The 23,206-nt window shown below is 38.2% G+C and overlaps 1 protein-coding gene across 1 annotated transcript in view; it reads left to right on the top strand.

Moving 5' to 3' along the window:
• The first annotated feature begins 5,073 nt into the window (after positions 1 to 5,073).
• The window catches only part of KIZ (kizuna centrosomal protein), a 228,942-nt gene continuing 210,809 nt past the window's right edge, over positions 5,074 to 23,206 (top strand). Inside the window, 2 exon segments of the mRNA XM_036751962.1 lie at positions 5,074 to 5,236; positions 22,995 to 23,057. Of these exon segments, the coding sequence (XP_036607857.1) occupies positions 5,151 to 5,236; positions 22,995 to 23,057 (149 nt within the window). The 5' untranslated portion in view covers positions 5,074 to 5,150.

The raw sequence follows: 23,206 nt of genomic DNA on the forward strand, positions 1-23,206 counted from the left end.
ACTTTATATCTTCTGACCATTTATTCATTGGCAAATAGTTCTTGATCTTTGTGTTAGTTACCTGTATATTTTAGACATAAAAAACTTGAGAAATCCAATGCAGTTTTTTCCCCCCAATTGGCAACTTCTCTTCTTATCCTGGTGACGTTGATTTTGTTCCTGAAAAAAAGCTTTTCAGTTTCATTTAATCAAAATAACCTATTCTTTATGATAACTAACCTCTATCCCTGGTTAAGAACTTCTGTAGCCATAGTTAAGAAAGATACATGACCTGGTTCTCTGCGAATCTTTCTTTTTTTTTGCATTCATTGCTCCAATTCTTTTTTTTATGGTTGATAATGGCTTGTAATTCTTTTTAGAACTCTTTTTTTTTTAGTTTTTTTAAAAATCATTATTTATTTAATATTTTTAGTTTTCAGCATTAATTCTCAAAAGAGTTTGAATTACAAGTTTTCTCCCCATTTCTACCCTCCCCCCACTCCAAGATGGCATATATTCTGACTGCCCCATCACCCGGTCAGCCCTCCCTTCTGTCACCCCACTCCCCTCCCATCCCCTTTTCCCTTCCTTTCTTGTAGGGCAAGATAGATGTCTATGCCCCACTGCCTGTATATCTTATTTCCCTGTTGCAAGCAGGGGCATCTGCTTTTAAAACTTTGAGTTCCAAATTCTCTCCCCTCTTCCCTCCCCACCCACCCTCCCTAAGAAGGCAAGCAATTCAACATAGGCCACATGTGTATCATTATGCAAAACCCTTCCACAATACTCATGCTGTGAAAGACTAACTATATTTTGTTCCTTCCTATCCTATCCCCCTTTATCCAATTTTCTCCCTTGACCCTGTCCCTTTTCAAAAGTGTTTGCCTTTGATTACCTCCTCCCCCTATTTGCCCTCCCTTCTATCATCCCCCCCCATTTTTTATCCCCTTCCTCCTTCTTTCCTGTGGGGTAAGATACCCAATTGTGTGTGTATGTTATTCCCTCCTCAGGTCAAATCCAATGGGGGTAAGACTCACTCATTCCCCCTCACCTGCCCCCTCTTCCCTTCCAACAGAACTGCTATTTCTTGCCACTTTTATGTGAGATAATTTACCCCCTTCTATCTCTCCCTTTCTCTCTCTCTCAATATATTCCTCTCTCATCCCTTAATTTGATTTTATTTTTTTAGATATCATCCCTTCATATTCAACTCAACCTGTGCCCTCTGTCTACATATATATATATATATATATATATATATATATGTATGTATGTATGTATGTATGCATGTATATTCCCTTCAGCTACCTTAATACTGAGTTCTCATGAATTATACACATCATTTTTTCCATGTAGGAATATAAACAAAACAGTTCAACTTTAGTAAATCCCTTATGATTTCTCTTTCTTGTTTACCTTTTTGTGCTCCTCTTGATTCTTGTGTTTGAAAGTCAAATTTTCTATTCAGCTCTGGTCTTTTCACTGAGAAAGCTTGAAAGTCCTCTATTTTATTGAAAATCCATATTTTGCCTTGGAGCATGATACCCAGTTTTGCCGGGTAGGTGATTTTTGGTTTTAATCCTAGCTCCATTGACCTCCAGAATATCATATTCCAAGCCATTTAATCCCTTAATGTAGAAGCTTCTAGATCTTGTGTTATCCTGATTGTGTTTCCACAATACTCAAATTGTTTCTTTCTGGCTGCTTGCAGTATTTTCTCCTTGATCTGGGAGCTCTGGAATTTGGCAACAATATTCCTAGGAGTTTTCCTTTTGGGATCTTTTTCAGGAGGCAGTTGGTAAATTCTTTCAATTTCTATCTTACCCTCTGGTTCCAGAATATCAGGGCAGTTCTCCTTGATAATTTCCTGAAAGATGATATCTAGGGTCTTTTTTTGATCATGGCTTTCAGGTAATCCATTAATTTTTAAATTATCTCTCCTGGATCTATTTTCCAGGTCAGTGGCTTTTCCAATGAGACATTTCACATTGTCTTCCATTTTTTCATTCCTTTGGTTCTGTTTTATAATATCTTGATTTCTCATCAAGTCACTAGCTTCCACTTGCTCTAATCTAATTTTTAAGGTAGTATGTTCTTCAGGGGTCTTTTGGACCTCCTTTTCCATTTGGCTAATTCTGCCTTTCAAGGCATTCTTCTCCTCATTGGCTTTTTGGAGGTCTTTTGCCATTTGGATTAGTCTATTTTTAAAGGTGTTGTTTTCTTCAGTATTTTTTGGGATCTTCTTTAGCAAGTCATTGACTTGTTTTTCATGGTTTTCTTGCATCACCCTCATTTCCCTTCCCAATTTTTCCTCTACTTCTTTAACTTGCTTTTCTAAATCCTTTTTGAGCTCTTCCATGACATGAGACCAGTTCATATTTTTCTTGGAGGATTTTGATGTAGGCTCTTTGATTTTGTTGACTTCTTCTGGCTGTATGTTTTGGTCTTCTTTGTCACCAAAGAAAGATTCCAAAGTCTGTGTCTGAATCTGAGTCCAAGTCCATTTTTGCTGCCTGGCCATGTTCCCAGCCAACTACTTGACCCTTGAGTTTTTTGTTGGGGCATGACTGCTTACAGAGTAGAGAGTACTTTGTCCCAAGCTTGAGGGGATGCGCTTTTCTTTTCAGAGCTATTTCTATACAGCAAGCTCTGCCACACCAGTGCTCCTTCCCCCCCCCCCCTCAAGAACTGCCAACCAGGACCTGACTCAGATCTTAAGCAAGCTCTGCACTCCTGTTCTGATCTGTCACTTAATTCCTCCCACCAGGTGGGCCTGGGGCTGGAAGCAACTGCAGCTGTAGTTCTGTAGCTGTACCACCTCTACCCCCCAGGGCAGTGGCCGAACCACAAACTCCTTTCACTCTGTCCCCCCAGCTTTTCCCACTAACCCTCTCTGTTGTCTTTGGTGTTTGTGGGTTGAGAAGTCTGGTAACTACCACAGCTCACTGCTTCAGGGCAGTAGGGCCTGTTGCTCCTGGCTCCCAGTCTGGTTGGTCCAGGCGCAGCCCATGCTGGGCTCTGCTTTGCTCCGCTCCCAGCTCCGTGCACAATAGACCTTACCCAGCCACCATCCAGGCTGTCCTGGGCTGGAGTCCTGCTACCCTCTGCGATTTCGTGGGTTCTGCAGCTCTAGAATTTGTTCAGAGCCATTTTTTAATCAGTGTTTGGAAGGTCCTGGGGGAGAGCCCTAGGCAAGTCCCTGCTTTCCAGCCACCATCTTGGCTCTGCCCCCTCCCCCCCAATCTCTTGATAAAGTGGAGAGAGTACTGGGCCTGGATTTAGGAAGACATCTTCCTGAGTTCAAATCTGGACTCAGACACTTATTAGCTGTGTGACCTGTTTGCCTCAGTTTCCTCAAACTGTAAAATGAGCTAAAGAAGAAATTGGCAAACCACTCCAATATCTTTGCCAAGCAAACCTCCAAATGAGGTCATGAAGAGTTAGACACAACAGGAACAAAACAAAAATGTATGGAGGAGATACTTTAATTAATTAATTAAATTCAGTGAATTTAAGAGGTTTAGTGAACAAAAAGAAAAACAACATTAAATGTGGGTTGGAATCACAGCTCCAGTATTAATTACCTGTAGAAATCTCTAAGCCTTGTTTCTCATCTGGGAAATGGGAGTAATGGTATCCATACTAACTACATCCTCCACTGAAGCCTTCATGGTGAGTGTAAGTGATTCTACGCCTACCTCTAAAATGCAAAGCTAAGCAGGTAAACTGGGGACATGGGTTGGGAAAGTTTTGAGTATAGTTCAGTAGTGGATTGCATTTGGTTTTTGCCAGGGTGCTTACTTTTTTTTTTTGTTTGTTTGTTTTTTTGGAGGGAGGAAGGCAGGGCAATTGGGGTTAAGTGACTTGCCCAAGGTCACACAGCTAGCAAGCCTGTCAAGTGTCTGCAGCAGGATTTGAACTTAGGTCCTCCTGACTCCAGAGCTGGTGCTCTACTCACTGCGACACCTAGCTGCTTCTGGTGCTTACTTTTTTGATCAAATCAACTCTAGATCTTTTACTGAGACATCTAAAGACTGTGATCTATGTCTAATCTGACTAGTACTTAAGTGTCTATTATGTACATGGCACTAGGTCTGGCTATATAAATTGAAAAGACAAATCTCTGCTCTCAAGGGGCTTACATTCTATTGGTGGAAGTATTCTTCCCAGTAAATTCTATACCTGAATTGCTGGGCCATGTCCAGTTGTCCTGATCTATATCTGGCCACTGAACCCAGATGTCCCTGGAGGAGAAGGTGAGGCTGGTGACTTTGCACAGCCCTCTTTCACTCAAATCCAATTCAATTGCAAATCATGGCATCATATCTCTGATGTCATGGTTCTTTTCTGGGACTGAAGGGCGAACCATAACCTCAACCACAAAGCACAACTCTGAATTATCAGGGTAATTGCTACTATATAGATCTCACCTTAAGACGGATTTCTGTACTCAAACTCTGATCAGCCAAAAAACATTTATTGAGTGCCAACGTGCCAGTCACTACAAAGAAAGGCAAAAGGCAGTCCTTGTTCAAGTTCACAGACTAATGGATACAAACAACTATGTACAAGAAAGGTATATACTAGAAAAATTGGAAATAATCAATGGAGTGAAGGCCCTAGAATTAAGAGGGATTAGAAAAGGCTTCTAGTAGAAGGTGAGATTTTAGGGACTTGCAGGAAGCCAGGGAAGCCGGGAGGGCGTTCCAGGCCATGGGAGCAGCCAGAGAAAATGCCCAGGGTCGGGAGATGGAGGAACAACCAGAGGGCCGGTAGTTCTGTCTTTTGGGGCCATGCAGATCAGAGCGGCCTCTTGGCCCCAAGACAGCACAGTGGGATGCTGAGGGCAGCGTCCCACAGGAGATGCACAACATAAAGTTGGCAGCAGAGAAGTATTTCATCCACAGCCCGGGTTCATTCACAGCTCGGGTTCATCCACAGCCCAGGTTCCAGCTCCCGGTTCTGGAAAGGGAGGGGCGGGGCTACAGTCGAGGACGCAGCAGCGTCCCCCAGCCCAGCCCGTAGTAGCCTAGCAGCTCTCCCCTCCCCCCCACGCCCCAGCCCATTCCCGCGCGGGAGGGAGGGGCTGGCTGAGCCGCAGAGCATGCCGGGGCGGTCGCTTAGGCTTTCCCGGTAAATGCAGACGGACGCGGCGGGGCGGGGGGCGCGCTATGGCGCAGGGCTCGGCGCGGGGCCTCTTTCCGGGCCCCGACTACTACGAGAAGCTGGGCCGCCTCCAAGGCGCGCTGAGGGACAGGTAGGTGGGGGCTGGGGCCAAGGCCGGGGGGCGGGGCCGGGGTGGTCGAGGTCCTCGGGACCGCCCCCTTCCTCGGGTGGGGGGAGGGGACTGGGGGGTGGTGTCTAGCGTTGGGCGTCCCTAGTCCCCTGTCACTGGCCAAGCTGGAGGTGGCGGCTGCTGCAAGCGGTTGGACTGCGAGCAAGATCGGCCGCCCCTTCCCTCTCCCTTTCCCTCTTCTCTTCTTCCTATCCTTCCTATCCTATTCTTCCTTCTCTTTCTGCGTCCTTTTTCTTTTCTTCCGTTTCTTCTCTTCTCCTTTCCCCTTGCTTTCCCATTTCCCCTTTACCTCTCTCCTTTCCCTTTCCTTCATATCCTTTGGCCTCTTTTTCTCCTTCTCTTCCTTTCCCCTTCCCCCCTTTCCTTCCATCTTTCCCTTTTTTCTTGTCCATCTTCCCTTCTTTCCTTCCTTCCCTTTCCTTCTCTTCCATCTTCTCTTTCTCCCCTTCTCACTTCTCTCCTTTCTTCCTTTTTCCTTCCTTTTTTCCTTTCCTTCTTTTCCTTCCCCTGCTCTTTCTTCTTTACTTTTCTTCCTTGGCTTTCTCTGTCCCTTCTCTCTCCTTCACTTCCTTCCCCTTTCCTTCATCCCTCTTCTCCCTTCTCTTTCCCCTTCCTTTTCCTTCTCATCTTTCTTCCTTTTCCCCTACCCTACCCTTCCCTCCCCTCCCTTCCCCTCCCTTCCCCTCCCTTTCCCCCCCTTTCCCCTGCCCTTCATCTCCCTCCCTCTTTCTCCCTCCTCTCTCTCCCTCTCCCTCTCCCACCTTAGCTTTGGGGGATGTTTGGAACAGAGACAACCTTATATTGATCAGCCTTAAACTCACCTCTCTTAGATGTCAGTCACCCTATCCCTCTCTTCATTCTAGGGGAAAGGGATTGTATCCCCCAAGGTAGAGGTTCTTAACCTAGGGTCCATGGACAGATTTCAGAGAGTGGGAGAACTTCGAGAGGAAAAAAAATTCATCATAATTTTCACTAACCTTTGGTTTCCTTTGTAATCTTTTAAAAACATTTTTCTGAGAAGGGGACTATATGCTTCATCAAACTGCCCAGTTTATGATATAAAAAAAAGGTTAAGAATCAAGAAGTTGCTGCTGTCCTGGGAGATTTTGCTATCTTGTGTCAACTTTAACTACATACAGTACAATTTCACACAAGATAGATTGTTCTATTTTACCTCCTTTAAATCTTCTGTCTTCAGATGGCCATTTGCGTTGGGATAAGGATGCCATCTTTAGTATACAGGTGTGTAAGTTTGCATGTGACTGGGGGAATGGGTAAGAAGAGAAGGGACTGAGGTCTAGAAAAGATTTCCAGTGAAGGATCACATAAATTCAGAAAACTAAAACTTTTCCAGAATGCCTTTTGTCAAAGTTGGAAACAAGGAACCTTTTGGAAACATCTGGTTTTAATAGGGTGAAATTTGTTACTTAAAGTTAAAAAAAAATTACATGTCCCAAAACAATTTCCATAGCTTACCTTTGCTGCAAAATAATTGAAAATGTAAGTAGTAGCAGTTGGCCAGCCAGTGGGAAGGCCAACTTCCAAATGCCTAAACAGAAAAATCCATAAAGTATTAAAAAAGATACTGGATTATGATTCTGCATACAGGGGAATAGTATATGCAATGAAAAGCTTAAAAATTACTCCACATAAGGAAAGTTAGATGGAAAAGGTTAATAAAATGTAAATGAAATTACTTTTTCCTGAAAAAAGTACATTTAGAAAGTTCTAACCAATAGTTTTTGAACATGGTCTATAGCAATAATGTCCAATAGCAACCTGTATGATTCAAAGGCAGTAGCTAGTTACTTGCAAATAAAACTTTTGCCTTACCTCTATGCAATTTTTATCTACCTAAGATAGTTTTCCTGTCGTCCAGAGAAATTGATTAACCTGATTTTACCATGACTACATTGATTTATTTTATTATGTAACTAATAAAGACAGAACACAGCACTCTTCTTCAGTACCTGGGAAATACTTTTCTCTTTCCTATTATAGTATTATAATCATTATTTGCACAAGAGTGGGTTGTTTATATTTATCAATCAAGCATTTATTAAGCATCTGCTATGATCCATGAACTATCTTAGGCATTGGCAACAAAAAGACAAAAATTTGACAAGTGTCTGTCCCTAAGGATGTCAGCCAGTTAACTTTATGATTCTGAATTCAGAATTGACAAATTTTACAGCATATTTTATACTCTAGATATTTAAAGTAGTATTTTTGGAACTAAAGTTTGGTGGTATCTCCCTTTCCATATTAGGAATACTTCCAATCCTTAGGGTATAGTAGTTATTCAGTAAATATTACTTGTGTTATGTTTTATATTTACTTGAATTGTCTTCTCTCAAGTAAATTGGACTTGGTGAAACTATATAAGGAACCTAATTAGTCCTTTATTGGTCTTATACTTTTAAAAAGGGAGTCAATCCTTATTATTTTAATAGATAATTCAGAATTACCTACTTATGTTAATAAAGAGCCCTATACTAAAAGTCTGGAAGTCTGAATTTTCACTCTTTTATTAGCTCTATAATCTTGGTTGAGTCATTTGTTTAAATGAGGAGATTCAAGTAGTTAACTCTAGGCCCTTTTCAATTCTAAAGTTCTGTCTCATTGAGTCTATGATCTTTACTGCTGTTGACTGCCACTGGTACAGTGACAAATCAGTATTGATTTTCATGCTAGTAATGCCAGTGATTAGATAACAGATAATAAAAAGAGTGTGAGAGCACTAATCTTATTTTGTATTTAAGTTTCTCTATGTGATGACTGTGGCTTTTAATTAGTAGTTGAATATGAAAAATTAAATTCAGTTCAACAGTCATATTAAGCATCTCTTACATTCAAGATACAGTACTAAGCACTAGAAGTACAGAGACAAAAACAAAATGGTTCCTCTCCTCAAGGAATCTACATTCTATTGGGGATATAGCATCAACACAGGTAAGTTATATAAGATAATTTGAGGTGGGCAAAAATAATAGCTCACATTGAGGCTTTAGGCTTTACAAAATGTTTTATAAGCATCTTATTTTAACCTTACCAAAACCAGATGAGGAAACTGAGGCTCCAGAATTAAGTAACTTGTCCAAGATTGTATAGCTGGTGTTAGAGGTGGTATCTTTTGACTCCAATTCCAGTGCTCTTTGTAACTACCATCCTGCTTCTCAGGTGACTTTTGGGAAATCTTGAAGGACGGTATAGCATCTGAGTTGAGCCTTAAAGAACGATATGGATTCTTAGAGGTAGAAATGAGTGTGTGTATTCTGAAATGGAGTAAGTGGTTTGTGCAAATGGGGGGGGATGGCACAGTTCCATGTCCAGCAATTTAGAGAACATGTATTTTACTTAAAATGTCCAGCACGTGATAAGCATTATAGAAATATGTAAGTAGGCTTACTACTAACAAATTAAATATCATAATTCATTGAAAACATATATCATCTACTGTTGTTTTACAGTGTCATTAAGATGTCTTAATATTCCAAAAATACCACAAACATTGGGTCTTATGAATTTCGAAGTATTCATTGTAGAGTTCAGCATCTAATAGAATATAATTCAGCAAAAACAAACACTTTAAAAACATCTTTTACAAGAGAAAGTTAGCTGTATAGATCAACCAATAGAGACTAGTAAGTCATTTATATATACATAAGATCTAGATGTCATAGAATATGGGGTAGCTTCACGGTGTACTTTTAAGAATACAATAAAGCATGTAATCCTCAAAAGTTATAATTTGTTGCACCCTTCTCTCACCAGTGTGATATGATGGAAAGCTCATTGGAATTGAAGTCAGAAAGCCTGAATTTGACTTTGACTCTACTTCTTATGAATTCTGTGACCTTGTATAAATATCAGTTGCCTCCTCTATCAAATGGGGATAATAATCACATACTGACCCCATCGGAGAGTTGTGAAGATAATAATAGCTGGCATTTATATAGTGCTTTAATATTTGCTAAGTCCTTTAAAAATAGGTCATTTTATCCTCACAACAGGGGTAAGTGCTAATTTTCTCTCCATTTTACATATGAAGAAACTGAAGCAGATGAGATCCAGTGACTCCCCCAGGGTGACATAGCTAGTAAATGTCTGAGGCTAGATTTGAACTAAGGTCTTATTAACTCTAGGTCCAGTGCTATATCCACTTGGCTACCTAGCTGCCTTTATTTTATTGAAGTAAGATTTGGTTCTGTGTAATATTTGCCGTTTATATGAAATGGTCTGCATATATGAGATGATAATTGAAACTCTAGAAGTTGTAAGATCACTAAGTTAAGTAGTATGGAGGGAGGAGAGGGCTCAGGACAGGGCCTTTAGGGAACCTTGTGGTCAGTGGGCATGATTTGGATGAAGATCCAACAAAGGACACAGAGAAGGAATGGTCAGACAGGTTGAAGAAGAACCAGAGGAGAGCAATATCATGAAAACCTAGAAAACACAATATCAAGGAAAAGGGTGATCAGTGTCAAAGGTTACACAGAGGTCAAGAAGGATGAGGATTGAGAAGAGGCCATTAGATCTGACAAGAGATCATTGGGAAGATGGCAGAAAAGTAGGAAGAAGTGTAAGGAGTGTACAAAGAATACAGAAATACAGAGAGGGCTCCCTACTCCTCCTCACCCTCCTTCATATAGATCTAGAAAACACTCTGGTCAGATTCTTGGTGAGGAAATCCAAGAAAAAGTCACAGTGAATCATTTTTCTAGCTCATGGGCAGCATAGAGAGACAGAAAAGTTTGTGGACACTGGGGAAGGGGTCTGGCCAGGGAGCACACTATAAGCACTCCAGTGTAAGAGAGAGGCTGTCCACCAGGATGTGAAGGGGCATCAAAATAGGAATAAATGCAAGCTTTGTTCTTGAAGAGGACCATGACATCAGGATTATGCCATGACTTGCAAGTGAATTGGGTTTAAGTGAGGGAGGGCTGTGCAGAGTCACCAACCTCACTCTCTCCTCTGGAGCCATCTGGGTCCAGTGGCAAGACATAGATTAGGATGACTGGAGATGGCCCCCACACAGTTCTTAGTCACAGGCTGAAGGCAAACTGACAGGTATTTGCTATATTGTAGGACCAGTGGTTTTCTGATACATGTTCGTTGACCCTGACGCAACTGCTTTTCCTGCACACAACCTGATTAGCCCCAGTATCCCTGATGCGCCTTCCTGGGGGCATAAAAGGTTCCAACCTCATGTACTTGCTGCTGCTCAGACTTGGTGGGGTGCCCAAGACCACTTGAGTAAATATTTTGGTTAGAAGAACTCTGATGACTGACTAACCAGAAAAGTTTGCAGATAGAGATGAGCAGGGCTGAGTCCAGAGAATCTAGATGCCACTGTAACCTTTTTGCATATCTTTGCTATGTTAGGGCAAAGCAAACTTCCTCCTTTGTTAAATTTTCAGTGACTTGTGAAGTGCCTCATTTTATCCCAATGTTGAACTAAGAGGGTGTTAGTTTTAGAGCTATGCCTATAACATTTGGCAAAATCTTGGCAGATTGAGATGAGAGATAGTCCTGTGGCTTATATTGTGATTAAGTTGGGGTGAGAGCCCTGTCACAATAGAGGAAGAGGATGGAATGAATAGATGAAGGGGCACTGTTTGGCTACTTGTGGCCAAAGCCCTTCTTTTTTTTTCTACGTAGTTATACATAGATCTTTATAGGCACGATGATATGACATATATTCATTACATAATATTCAATTGCATATATATTCTTATTTTACATAGTAGCTTTAACAATATCGTCTTTCTCTTTACTGATCAGAAAAAGGTAGGAAGGACAGATTATCCCCATTTTACAGGTGAAGATAGGGCTTCACACAGACTTTCTAAGTTAAGGCAAGTCAAGAAAATTATTGAGTAGCTAGTACATACTAAGTACTTAATAAACACTTGATGACTTGATTTGGCAAATTTAGGTGACTTGATAAAGCTCAAACAGCTTAAAAAGTGGCAAATCCATTAGCCAAAACAAAGTTTTCTGAGTGTAATTCAATGTTCTTTCTAATATGTTATATACATTTTTATTTTCCTTTTTAAAAATTTATTTAGTTTTCAGCATTCACTTTTATAAGGTTTTGAGTTCTAAATTTTCCCTCCTTCTTCACTCTACTCTCCCCAAGATGGCATGCAATCTGATATAGGCTATACATGTACAATCATATTAAACATATTTCCACATTAGTCATGTTGTAAAAGAAGAATTAGAGCTAAAGGGGAAAAACACGAGAAAGAAAAAACAAAAGACAAACAAAAAAAAGAGAAAATAGTATACTGCTTCAATATGCATTCAGACTCCATAGTTCTTTCTCTGGAAGTAGATAGCATTTTCCATCATGAGTCTTTTAGAATTGACTTAGATCATTGCATTGCTGAGAAGAGCTAAGTCCATCAAGGTTAGTCATCACACAGTGTTGCTCTCACTGTGTACAGTGTTCTCTTGATTCTGCTCAGTTCACTTAGCATCAATTCATGCAAGTCTTTACAGGTTTTTCTGAAATCTTCTGGCTCATCATTTCTTATGGAGCAGTAGTATTCCATTAAATTCACATACCACAACTTGTTCAGCCATTTCCCAATTTTCGGATATCCCCTCAATTTCCAATTCTTTGCCACCACAAAGAGAGCTGCTATAAATATTTTTATTCAAGTAGGTCCCTTTCCCATTTTTATGATCTCTTTGGGATACAGACCTAGTAGGGATATTGCTGGATCAAAGGGTATGCATAGTTTTATAGCCCTTTGGGCATAGGTCCAAATTGTTCTCCATGATGGTTGGATCAGTTCACAACTCCTCCAGCAACGAATGTGTTCCAATTTTCCCACATCTTCTCCAACATTTATCATTTTCCTGTTTTGTCATATTAGTCAATCTGATAGGTGTGAGGTGGTATTTCAGAGTTGTTTTAATTTGCATTTCTTTCATCAATAGTGATTGAGAGATTTTTTTCATAAAACTGTACATAGCTCTAATCTCTTCTGAAAACTGCCTTTCATAATCCTTTGACCATTTATCAATTGGGGAATGTATTCTTATAAATTTGACTCAGTTCTCTATTTTAGAGATGAGGCCTTTATCAGAGATACTGGCTGTAAAAATTATTTCTCAGCTTTCTGCTTCCCTTCTAATCTTGGGTGCATTGGCTTTATTTGTGCAAAGGCTTTTTCATTTAATATAATCAAAATTATCCATTTTCCATTTCATAATGTTCTCTATCTCGTTTGGTCATAAATTCTTCCGTTCTCTATAGATCTGACAGGTAAACTATTCCTTGTTCTCCAAATTTGCTTATAGTTTCACCCTTTATTTCTAAATCATGTACCCATTTTGAACTTATCTTGGTATATGGTGTAAGGTGTTGGTCTATACCTATTTTCTATCATACTATTTTCCAGTTTTCCCAGCAGTTCTTGTCAAATAGTCCCAGAAGCTGGAGTTTTTGGGTTTATCAAATAATAGATTACTGTAGTCATTGACTGCTGTGTCTTGTGTTCGTAACTTATTCCACTGATCCACCACTCTGTTTCTTAGCAATTACCAAATAGTTTTGATGATTGCTGCTTTATAATATAGTTTTAGATCTGGTACAGCTAGGCCACTTTTCCTTGATATTCTTGACCTTTTGTTCTTCAGATGAATTTTCTTATAATTTTTTCTAGCTCTATAAAACAATTTTTTGGTAGCTTAGTATGACCCTGAATAAGTACCTTATTTTAGGTAGAATTGTCATTTTTAATATATTAACTTGGCCTACCCATGAGCAACTGATGTTTTCCAGTTATTTAGATCTGACTTTATTTTTTGTGAAAAGTGTTTTGTAATTGTGTTCATATAGTTTCTGAGTTTGACTTGGTAGGTAGACTCCCAAATATTTTATATTGTCTACAGTTACTTTGGATGGAATTTCTCTTTCTATCTCCTTCTGCTGGGCTTTGTTAGTAATATAGAAATGCTAATGATTTATGTGGGTTTATTTTATATCCTACAACTTTGCTAAAGTTGTTAATTATTTGAAGTAGTTTTTTAGTTGATTCTCTAAGTATGATATTATATCATCTGGAAAAAGTGATAGCTTTGTTTCTTTATTGCCTGTTGTAATTCCTTCAAATTTTTCTTCTCATTGCTAAACTAACATTTTTAGTACAATATAGAATAACAGTGGTGATAATGGACATCCTTGTTTCATCCCCGATCTTATTGGAAATGCTTTTAACTCATGCCTGTTACATATAATGCTTGCTGATATTTTAGATAGATGCTACTTATCATTTTAAAGAGGACTTCATTGATTCTTATGCTCTCTAGTGTTTTTGACAGGAATGAATGTTGTATTTTGTCTAAATTTTTTTCTGCTTCTATTGAGATAATCGTATGATTTATGTTAATTTTGTTATAGTTAAGTATACTGATAGTTTTCCTAATATTGAACCACCCTGCATTCCTGGTACAAATCCAAACTGGTCATAGTGTATTATCCTTGTGATCAGTTGCTGTAATCTCTTTGCTAATATTATATTTAAAATGTTTGCATCTATAGTTATTAGACTAATTGATCTATAATTTTCTTTCTCTGTTTTGGCTCCTTCCGGTTTAGCACCATATTTGTATCATATATAGAATTTGACAGAACTCCTTTTTTTCCTGTTTTCCAAATAGTTTATATAGTATTGGAATTAATTGTTTTTAAAATATTTGGTTAAATTCACTTCTAAATCCATCTGGTGCTGGAGATTTTTTTCTTAGGGAGTTCATCGATGGCTTGTTCAATTTGTTTTTCTGAAATGGGGTTATTTAAGTCTTTTATTTCCTTTTCTGTTAGTCTTCTGTTAGATCTAGTTTTGCCTTTGCTTTATCTGAGATCAAGATTACTACCCATTTTTTTTTTACCTCAGCCGAAGTATACTCTGCTGTAACCCCTTTACTCTGTGTCTGTCTCTCTGCTTCAAATATATTTCTTGTAAACAACATATTGTAGGATTGTGGTTTTTAATCCATTCTGCTCTCTGCTTCCATTTTAGGGGAGAGTTCATCCCATTCACATTTACAGTAATGATTACTAATTCTGCCTTTCTCTCCATCTTATTTCCCCTCCTGTTTGTGCTTTTCTCTTTCCTTTTTCCCTTTCCTTCCTTACCAGTGGTTTTTTTTTTCTGACCACTGCCTCACTCAATCTGACCTTCCTTTTTCTTTCCTCTTTCCTCTCCTACTTCCTATAGGGTAAGATAGATTTCTATACCCAATTGGGTGTGTGTTGAGCCAAATCCAATGAGAGTAAGGTTCAAAAAATACTCACTTCCTTCCCTTTCCCTCTGCTGTATAGGTGTTTGAGCCTCTTCATGTGATGTAATTGACCATTTTCTGCCTCCTCCTTTCCTCTTCTTCTAGTACAATTCTTATTTTCACCCTTTAATTAATTAATTTTTTTATTATTACATCAAAATGAAGTTATATTCATACTCTCTGTCTATGTATACCCCTTCTAAATGTAATAAAGATACAATTCTCAAGAGTTACAAGTATCATCTTCCCATGTAGGGATGTAAACAGTCTAACCTTATTGAATAACATGTTCTTTTTCTTTCCTGTTTACCTTTTTATGCTTCTCTTGAGGCTTGTATTTGAAAATTTTCTGTTCAGCTCTGGTTTTTTCGTGAAAGTTTAAAGTCTTCTATTTCATTGAATATCCATTTCCTCGCCTGAAAGATTATGCTCAGTTTTGCTGGGTAGTTGATTCTTGGTTGCAATCCAAGCTCCTTTGCCTTCTGGAATATCATCTTCTATGCCCTCCAGTCCTTTAATGTAGAAGCTGCTAGGCCCTGCATAATCCTGACTATGGTTCCACAATATTTACATTGTTTCTTTCTAGGTACTTGCAGTATTTTCTCCTCGACCTGGTAATTCTGGAATTTGGCTATGGTATTCCTTGGAGTTTTCATTTTGGGATTTCTTTCAGGAGGCAATTGGTAGATTATTTCAATTTCCACTTTGCCTTCTGGTCCTAGGATATCAGGGCAGTTTTCCTTGATAATTTCTTGAAAGATGTTGTCCAGGCTCTTATTTTGATCATGGCTTTCAAGTAGACCAATAATTCTTAAATTATCTCTCCCAAATCTTTTTTCTGGGTCAGTTGTTTTTCCAGTGAGGTATTTTACATTTTCTTCTATTTTCTCATTCTTTTGATTTTGTTTGACTGACTCTTCGTGTCTCATAGAGTCATTAGTGTCCACTTGCCTAATTCTTATTTTTAACAAATTATTTTCTTCAGTTAGCTTTTGTACCTCCTTTTCCATTTGGCCAATTCTGCTTTTTAAGAAATTGTTTTCGGTCTTACTGGAGCTCTCTCACAAGTTCTGTCAGATTCCTATAAAAAAGTTAATCTGAGCAGATTTGAGAGTTAGAAACTGTGAGCAGTCTGAGTAAGGCAAATTTCCAAGCCAGGAGAGTCTGAAAGGCCAACGGGACAAATCTGTAGGCTGGGAGAGCGCTTGGCATGCAGAGCTGCTCCAGACAGCACCAAAGCAGAAGCGGCTGTGGAAACCAAAGTGCAAGACAGGCTGGGAGAAAGCTGGGCACCCAAAACCGGCGGAGATCCCCAAACCTCCCAACACAGGATGGCACTCTGTGGAAGCGACGAGAGGCAGCAGCGCAATGCCACCAGCCGTGAGACATCAACTCCTGAGGCTTGCAGCCCAAATGTATGAAATGCCTCTTCTTGAACTTCTGGGAGACATAATGGCCAGGTAAACGGCTCTAATCCCTACCCCCCCCCCCAGAGAATTCCTCGGAAAAAAATGCTGGAATAGAGGAGAAAGAAGTGGGGCTTCAGTGGCCGAGCAGTGGGAGTTCCTGAGTCCCAGAGGGGCAGAGCCAGCAGGGGTCAACACCAAGAGCCCAGATGTACCCTTGCTCCCCCAGGGGAAGTGCCACCTCAAACAACAAAGAGCTGAGACCATTGCTGAAGAGCAAAAGTACTGGAGAGCAACCCCAGGGGAAGAGGAGACTTCAGGCAGCCAGACCCCCCTCCCCCACACCTCAAGAAACTGAAGGCTATAATTCACAAAGCCAGTAACTAGACTCACAATCCCCAGAATAAGAAACCCAGGACAGAGAGCCCTGAGCTCCAAAAGCAGAAATTCATTGTAAAGCCAGGAAAAAACTAACCAACATGAAGAAGAACACAAAAAGCCAAGGACCATTGATTCTTTTTTTGGAGACAGGCATGATCAAAATACCAATTTGGAAGAGGATAGCAATGACACTATACCCACATCTGATACCTCAAAACGGAATGTGGACTGGTCTCAAGCCCAAAAAGCATTACTAGAAGAGCTAAAGGAGGATTTTCCAAATTAGGGAGGCAAAAGAAAAAATGGAAAAAAAAAACACTGATGAAATCAAGTCTTTAAAAAATAAGATTGGTGAAATGGCTATGGAGATTCAGAATCTAAATAGAGAAAATGACACCGAGAGGTAAAATCAACCAATTGGAAAAGGAGACTCAAAAGCAAAATGAAGACAGCAACTCATTAAAAATTAGAATTGAGCAAGTGGAAGCTAATGACTGACGCATCAAGAACTATTCAAACAAAATGTAAAGAATGAAAAAATAGAAAAAAATGTGAACTATCTGATTGGAAAAACAACTGACCTGGAAAATAGATCCAAGAGAGACAATTTGAGAATTATTGGTCTACCAGAAATCCTTGATGAAAAACAGAGCCTTGATAGTGTCTTCGAAGAAATTATCAAAGATAACTGTCCAGAGGTCCTAGAACCAGAGGGTAAAATAATCATTGAAATAATCCACCAATCACCCCCTGAAAGAGATCCCAAATTGAAAACACCAAGAGATATTATAGCCAAATTTCAGAATTACAAAGTCAAGGAGAAAATACTGCAAGCAGCCAAAAAGAAACAATTCAAATATCGTGGAACTACTGTCAGGATCACACAGGATCTCTCAGCTTCTACATTAAATGACAGGAGAAATTGGAATATGATATTCTAAAGGGCAAAGGAGCTGGGACTACAGCCAAGAATCAACTACCCAGCAAAATTAAGCATAATTTTTCAGGCAAGTAGATGGACATTCAGTGAAATAAGGGAATTCCAAACCTTCCTGATGAAAAGGCCAGAACTCAATGGAAAATTTGATCTTCAAATACAAAACTCAAGAGAGGCATAAAAAGGTAAATGGGGGAAAATCCCCCACGAACCTTATTAATCAATAAGGGCAAATTATTTACATTTTTACATCGGATTATATCATCTTATGTATGTTTTATATGTATATATATATATACACTACATATATATATATATACACACACATGTATATGTCAATCTTGAGAATAGTACTGCTGTTATGACAATTGAAAGGATTTTGAAATGTCTGTATAAAATAACAGATGTAAAGATAAAAAACATAATTAAGAGATGTAAAGGGAGGGTTATGGGAGAAGAGGTAAGGAGGTAGTTGAAAAGGGTAAATTGCATCAAATGAAGAGGCACAAAAACACATTATAGTAGATGGGAAGAAGGGAGGGAGAGGAGCAGTATTTGAGCTTTACTGTCATCTGATCTGGTTCAAGAAGGTAATAACATACCCTGATAAGTATAGAAATCTAACTTGTCCTACAGGTAGTAGGAGGGGAAAGGGGGAAAAAAAGCGAGGTGATGGTCAGAAGGGAGGAAAGAAGTAGCAAGTGGAAAATGGTAAGATAAGGGAGGGGAATCAAGAGGGAGGGTAAACTGAGGAAGGTGGTGGTCAAAAGCAAAACTTTGTTGAGGAGTGGAAGGGGAAAGGGAGAAATAAAAGCATAAATGGGGGAAATAGGATGGAGAAAAAGACACAGATAGAAATCATAACTGAATGTGAATGGGATGAACTCTCCCATAAAATGGAAGCAGATAGCAGAATGGATTAAAAACCATAATCCTACAATATGCTGTTTACAAGAAACACATTTGAAACAGGGGGAAACACACAATCTAAAGGTAAAAGGCTGGAGTAAAATATATTGTACTTCAGCTAAAGTAAAAAAAGCAGGTGTAGCAATCCTAATCTCAGACAAAGCAAAAGTAAAGATATATTTAATTAAAAGAGATAAGAAGGACACTACATCCTGCTAAAAGGCACCATAAACAATGAAGCAATATCATTATTTAACATATATGCACGAAGTGGTAGGGCATGCAGATTTTTAGAGGAGAGGTTAAGGGAGTAACAGGAAGAAATAGACAGCAAAACTATAATATTGGGAGACCTCAACCTCCCCCTCTCTGAACTTGATAAATCTAACCTCAAAACAAATAAGAAAGAAGTTAAGGAGGTGAACAGAATTTAAAAAAAAGGCAGATATGATAGGCCTCTGGAGAAAACTGAATGGGGATAAAAAGGAATATGCTTTCTTCTCAGCGGTACATGGCACATACTCAAAAATTGACCATGTACTAGGGCATAAAAACCTCACAATCCAGTGCAGAAAGGCAGAAGTAGTCAATGCATACTTTTCAGATCATGATGCAATAAAAATTATTTGTGATAAAGAACCATGGAAAAATAAGCTAAAATTTAATTGGAAACTAAATACTCTAATTCTAAAGAATGAGTGGGCCAAAGAACAAATCAGAGAAACAATAACTTCATTCAAGAGAATGACAATAATGAGACAACATACCAAAACTTATGGGATGCAGCAAAAGCAGTTGTTAGGGGAAGTTTTATATCTCTAAATGCTTACATGAATAAAATAGAGAAAAAGGACATCAATGAATTGGGCATGTAACTGAAAAAGCTAGAAAAAGAACAAATTGAAACCCCCCAATTAAATATCAAATTAGAGATACTGAAAATCAAAGGAGAGATTAAGAAAATTGAAATTAAGGAAACTATTGAAAAAAACCCAAGAAAAATAAAGTCTTTTATAGCAAATATACCAAAGTTGACTTGGAAAACAGAGGAGAAAAAAAAATTAAGAAATAATTGGTCCATTGGAACTCCGTGACCAAAAAGAAAAAAGTTAGACATCATTTGTGTGTGTATGTATACATATATACATCTACATACACACACAAATACATATACACATATGTATATATAATATATACATTATATGTATAGAGAAGAAAACAGCTCAGATCTCTTAGAACCAGAGAAAAGAGAAAGAATTCACTGGTCATGTCTTGAGGGAAAAAAAAGAAAAATAAAACTTCTAGGAACATTATAAGCAGTCAGAAAGAGAGAATTCAAATATTGAGGAGCCACAATCAGGATCACACATAATTAACAGCCACCACATTAAATATCAAGCCCATTTTCTTTTACTCTGTCTTTAGTAGAGATTGAGATCATCTGGACACTTAATAGGAGTTCTTTATGTATTTATATCTAAAGGATGTACAGGACCCAGCACACAGTAGATGCATAATAAATACTTGTTGTGTTGAAGTTAACATTTGAAGCAAAATGGCATTCTGGAAGGAGTACCTGATTTGTAGTTAAGAAGACTTGGGTTTGAATTCCACATCAGACACTTAATAGCTCTGTGATCTTGGGCAGGTCTCAGTTTCTTCTTCTGAAATTAGAGATAATAATTGCATTTACCTTGGAATGTTGTTTTGAGGATCGAATGTGATATTGTTTGTAAAGCGTTTTGCAAACCTTAAAGTGCTATATAAATGTCATCACTTATTCTTATTTAGACTAGGCATGGGATTTCACTGGTATAGGGAACTCCTGGTGAGAAAATATCAATACAGATTGGCACCTGCTCTGAAATTTTTACCACAGAGCAGAGATGTCAAGCACTGTGCCTACAACACTACCAAATGCAGTGAAATGTACAGTTTATTTCTGCTATAATCCCATGTATTTTATTTTGTTTATTTAAAAACTTTTTTTTAAATGCAGGAGTCCTTAGGCTTTACCAGACATACAAAAAGGACCATGACATAAAAAAGTTTTAGAACTTTGGATTTGAGATTTGCCTGGGGCACTGAGAGATTGCAGTTATCTAATCTATTTCAGAAATAGCCAATTCTTTCTTTAAGCCAATTCTTCCTGACTCTGAGGTCAACTCTTGTCTCCTATGCCACAGCTGTCTATTATTGTTATTCTTAAAAGTCATTATTTTTATCCTTTCATTAAGATGAATAACTTTATGACTTCTTTAACTTTTTCTTTTATGAAAGGTTAGTCATTTTTGTGTTTTTTCTCTGAACCTTTCCCAGTTCTCCATGTCACAATTAAGTGGAACACCAGAATTGAACAGAAGGGGCTGAATAATAATGAAAGTAATGAATGGCTTAATTGATATATTTGACTTATTTCGTAGTATTTTATTTAAGCATCAATATAAAGAGAATACATTTCCATAGAAACTTCTAGTGCCCCTAGAAGTTTACTTATAATTTTGGGTGAGTGAATCCTAAATTAATTCTCTCATTATTAAAGTTCTACCTAGTAGAACTTTCTCTTAAAGTGTAAAATTCTGAACTGTTTCTCTTTTGGCCAGCAACTCTGAGGGTCTTCCCCTCCCAGTTTGACTTTTTTTTTTTTTATTAAAGGGGCTATCCCTTGACTCACTTTTTAAAGAGGCCTATTCACTGAATGGGCATTGCCTCACTCAAAGTGAGAACTTGAAAAGACCTTAGATTAAAAGGGCCAAGGTGTCCCACTGCATCCTGGCCTATCTCCAGTTGTCCTGATCAATATCAGGCCACTGGACCCAGATGACTCTGGAGGAGAAAGTGAGACTGGTGACTTCGCATAGCCCTTCCTCACCGAAATCAAAGTCAATTGCTAGCCATGTCATCATCTCCCTCTCTCCTCTTTGAGAGTGAAGGACAAACCACAACCACACAAAATTCTGAATACAATAGTAAGGGGAAAAAATAAAACATGAAAATAGACTAAAATTCCTATTGGTTCTGGTTATAATGTCCACAGTTTAGGAATATTCCTAATCAGTCTTGAAAGTAAATTAAAACTATTTTATGAATGGTAGTAATCAGTCACAAAGACTAGGAAACTGTTATATAAAGAATTTAAAGGAAATAGAGCTGAGGATCCAAGACAAAGCCCTAGTAGATGATGGGCACAAACGGTGGATGGGATGAAAATGAAGGGTCTGCAAAACAGGTATTAAATGAATAGCTTTGAAAGAAAAAAAACCTGGGGTTAGATTGGGTTGCAAAACTCAATACTGAAGAAAATTTCAGTGAATGTGTTGGTCCAGCCATAAGGGGAAAAAACCCAACACTTTTCCGCAGCCAAAAGAAAGAAATAGTAAATCTAAATTAAATCAGGCAATGTATCTAATGAAAATACTAAAACCCTAAAAATATTTAATAACTGTTGTGGCCCTATTTTATGTCTTTCTCATTGAACTTCTCTTTCCAATGAGACCATCATTACTGGCCAGTAAAATTAGCTTGTTTTAAAGAACATCTTAAAAAATTGTTATTGATATTTTTTGCTTTTAGTTCCTTCCATTTGCTTCTGTCTTCCTTCCTGAACCTCTCCAAGAGAGCCATCACTTAGAGAATAAAAAGAGGGAAAAAAAGTTCACCAAAACTAACACTGAAAAATCTGACATTATATGCAATATTTTCTACCCCTGAACTATTGACTTTAGTTCCTTGACTATTCTGTCTTTGCCAATTTTCTGGGCGTAAGGGGTGTAAGGTAAAATCTCTGAGATGTTTGAATTTTTTTTTTTTTTTTTACAAAGAACTTCTTAAATGCAATCTTGGGTGGGCTAGTTTGTGGTTAGTTAAGATACTTCACTCACTAATCAGACCTCTGACACCAGTCAGGCTATTCACATTTAAATTGTGTTCTGTGACTCACTTCCTTTATTTTTGCCCCCAGTTTGTATTTCACTGTTCTTGTTTGTTTATATTTGTTCTGGGAAGTAGTAAAGAACAGTGAGATAAAGGCATTATGCAAAAATAGTAGACAAATTTGACAGAGTTAAAATACTGATAGAAAAGCCAGTTTGAATTCTAGCCACTGGGGCCAAACTCATCTCAGATCTGGCGTGCCCTAAGCCCAGAATTAAGTTTTGCTTTGCACTCACGTTGTAATCCTATCCATAATGTTAAAAGGTAAGTTAGATCAGTATGTACAGAAAATGTTATCCTGGCCTTACATTTAAATATTTCTTCTTGTTTCCCTTTTGTTTTCATGAAAATCTACCTTGAAAAAGTCTTTTTCAAAGATTCCTGGGATGTACCTTTTCCTTCTGCTTTGTTTCTGTATTTGCTTTAGGAATCCTTCCTCTTTTTTCATTTTTGTCCTCTTATATATCTGACTTCCCTACTGATCTCTGAGTATTCCTGTTGCTTGGATGGAGGCAGTAAGAAGCTCTGAATTTGGAGCCAGAAGACTTTATGCCAAAATACAATTCTAAATTTTGTCTTCTGAGCTGTGCGATTCTGAGTAAATCTCTTAGCCTTTCTGAGTCTGTTTTCCCATCAACAGAACTGGAATAATAATACGGTACTTGCCTTGCAGGTTTGCTATGAGGAAAGCACATTGTAAAACTTTAAAGTACTATGTAAATGTTAGTTAATATTATTATTAAACCTGGATACTGCAAACAGTTGCAGAGGCATGTGTATAAGCCTTTTACAAATCTTGGATGTTAATTTTGTTACTAATTTACTTATGAAGCATTTTCTTTTAATACTGCAGTGAAAAGAAGAGATTAGATCTGGAAAGAAAACTTTATGAGTATTCCCAATCCGATATATGTAGGTAAGTAATGATAGTGACAATAGTTTTTAACATAATTGACACCCATTATTACATACATGTTACATAAGCTACGATGTTAAAATTTTACATAGCTTCAAATATCATTGTACAAGATGTGTTTTCATAGTATCTTTGCTATTCTCTTTTTC

The sequence above is a fragment of the Trichosurus vulpecula genome, chromosome 3, assembly GCF_011100635.1.
Source record: "Trichosurus vulpecula isolate mTriVul1 chromosome 3, mTriVul1.pri, whole genome shotgun sequence".
Lineage (NCBI taxonomy): Eukaryota > Metazoa > Chordata > Mammalia > Diprotodontia > Phalangeridae > Trichosurus > Trichosurus vulpecula.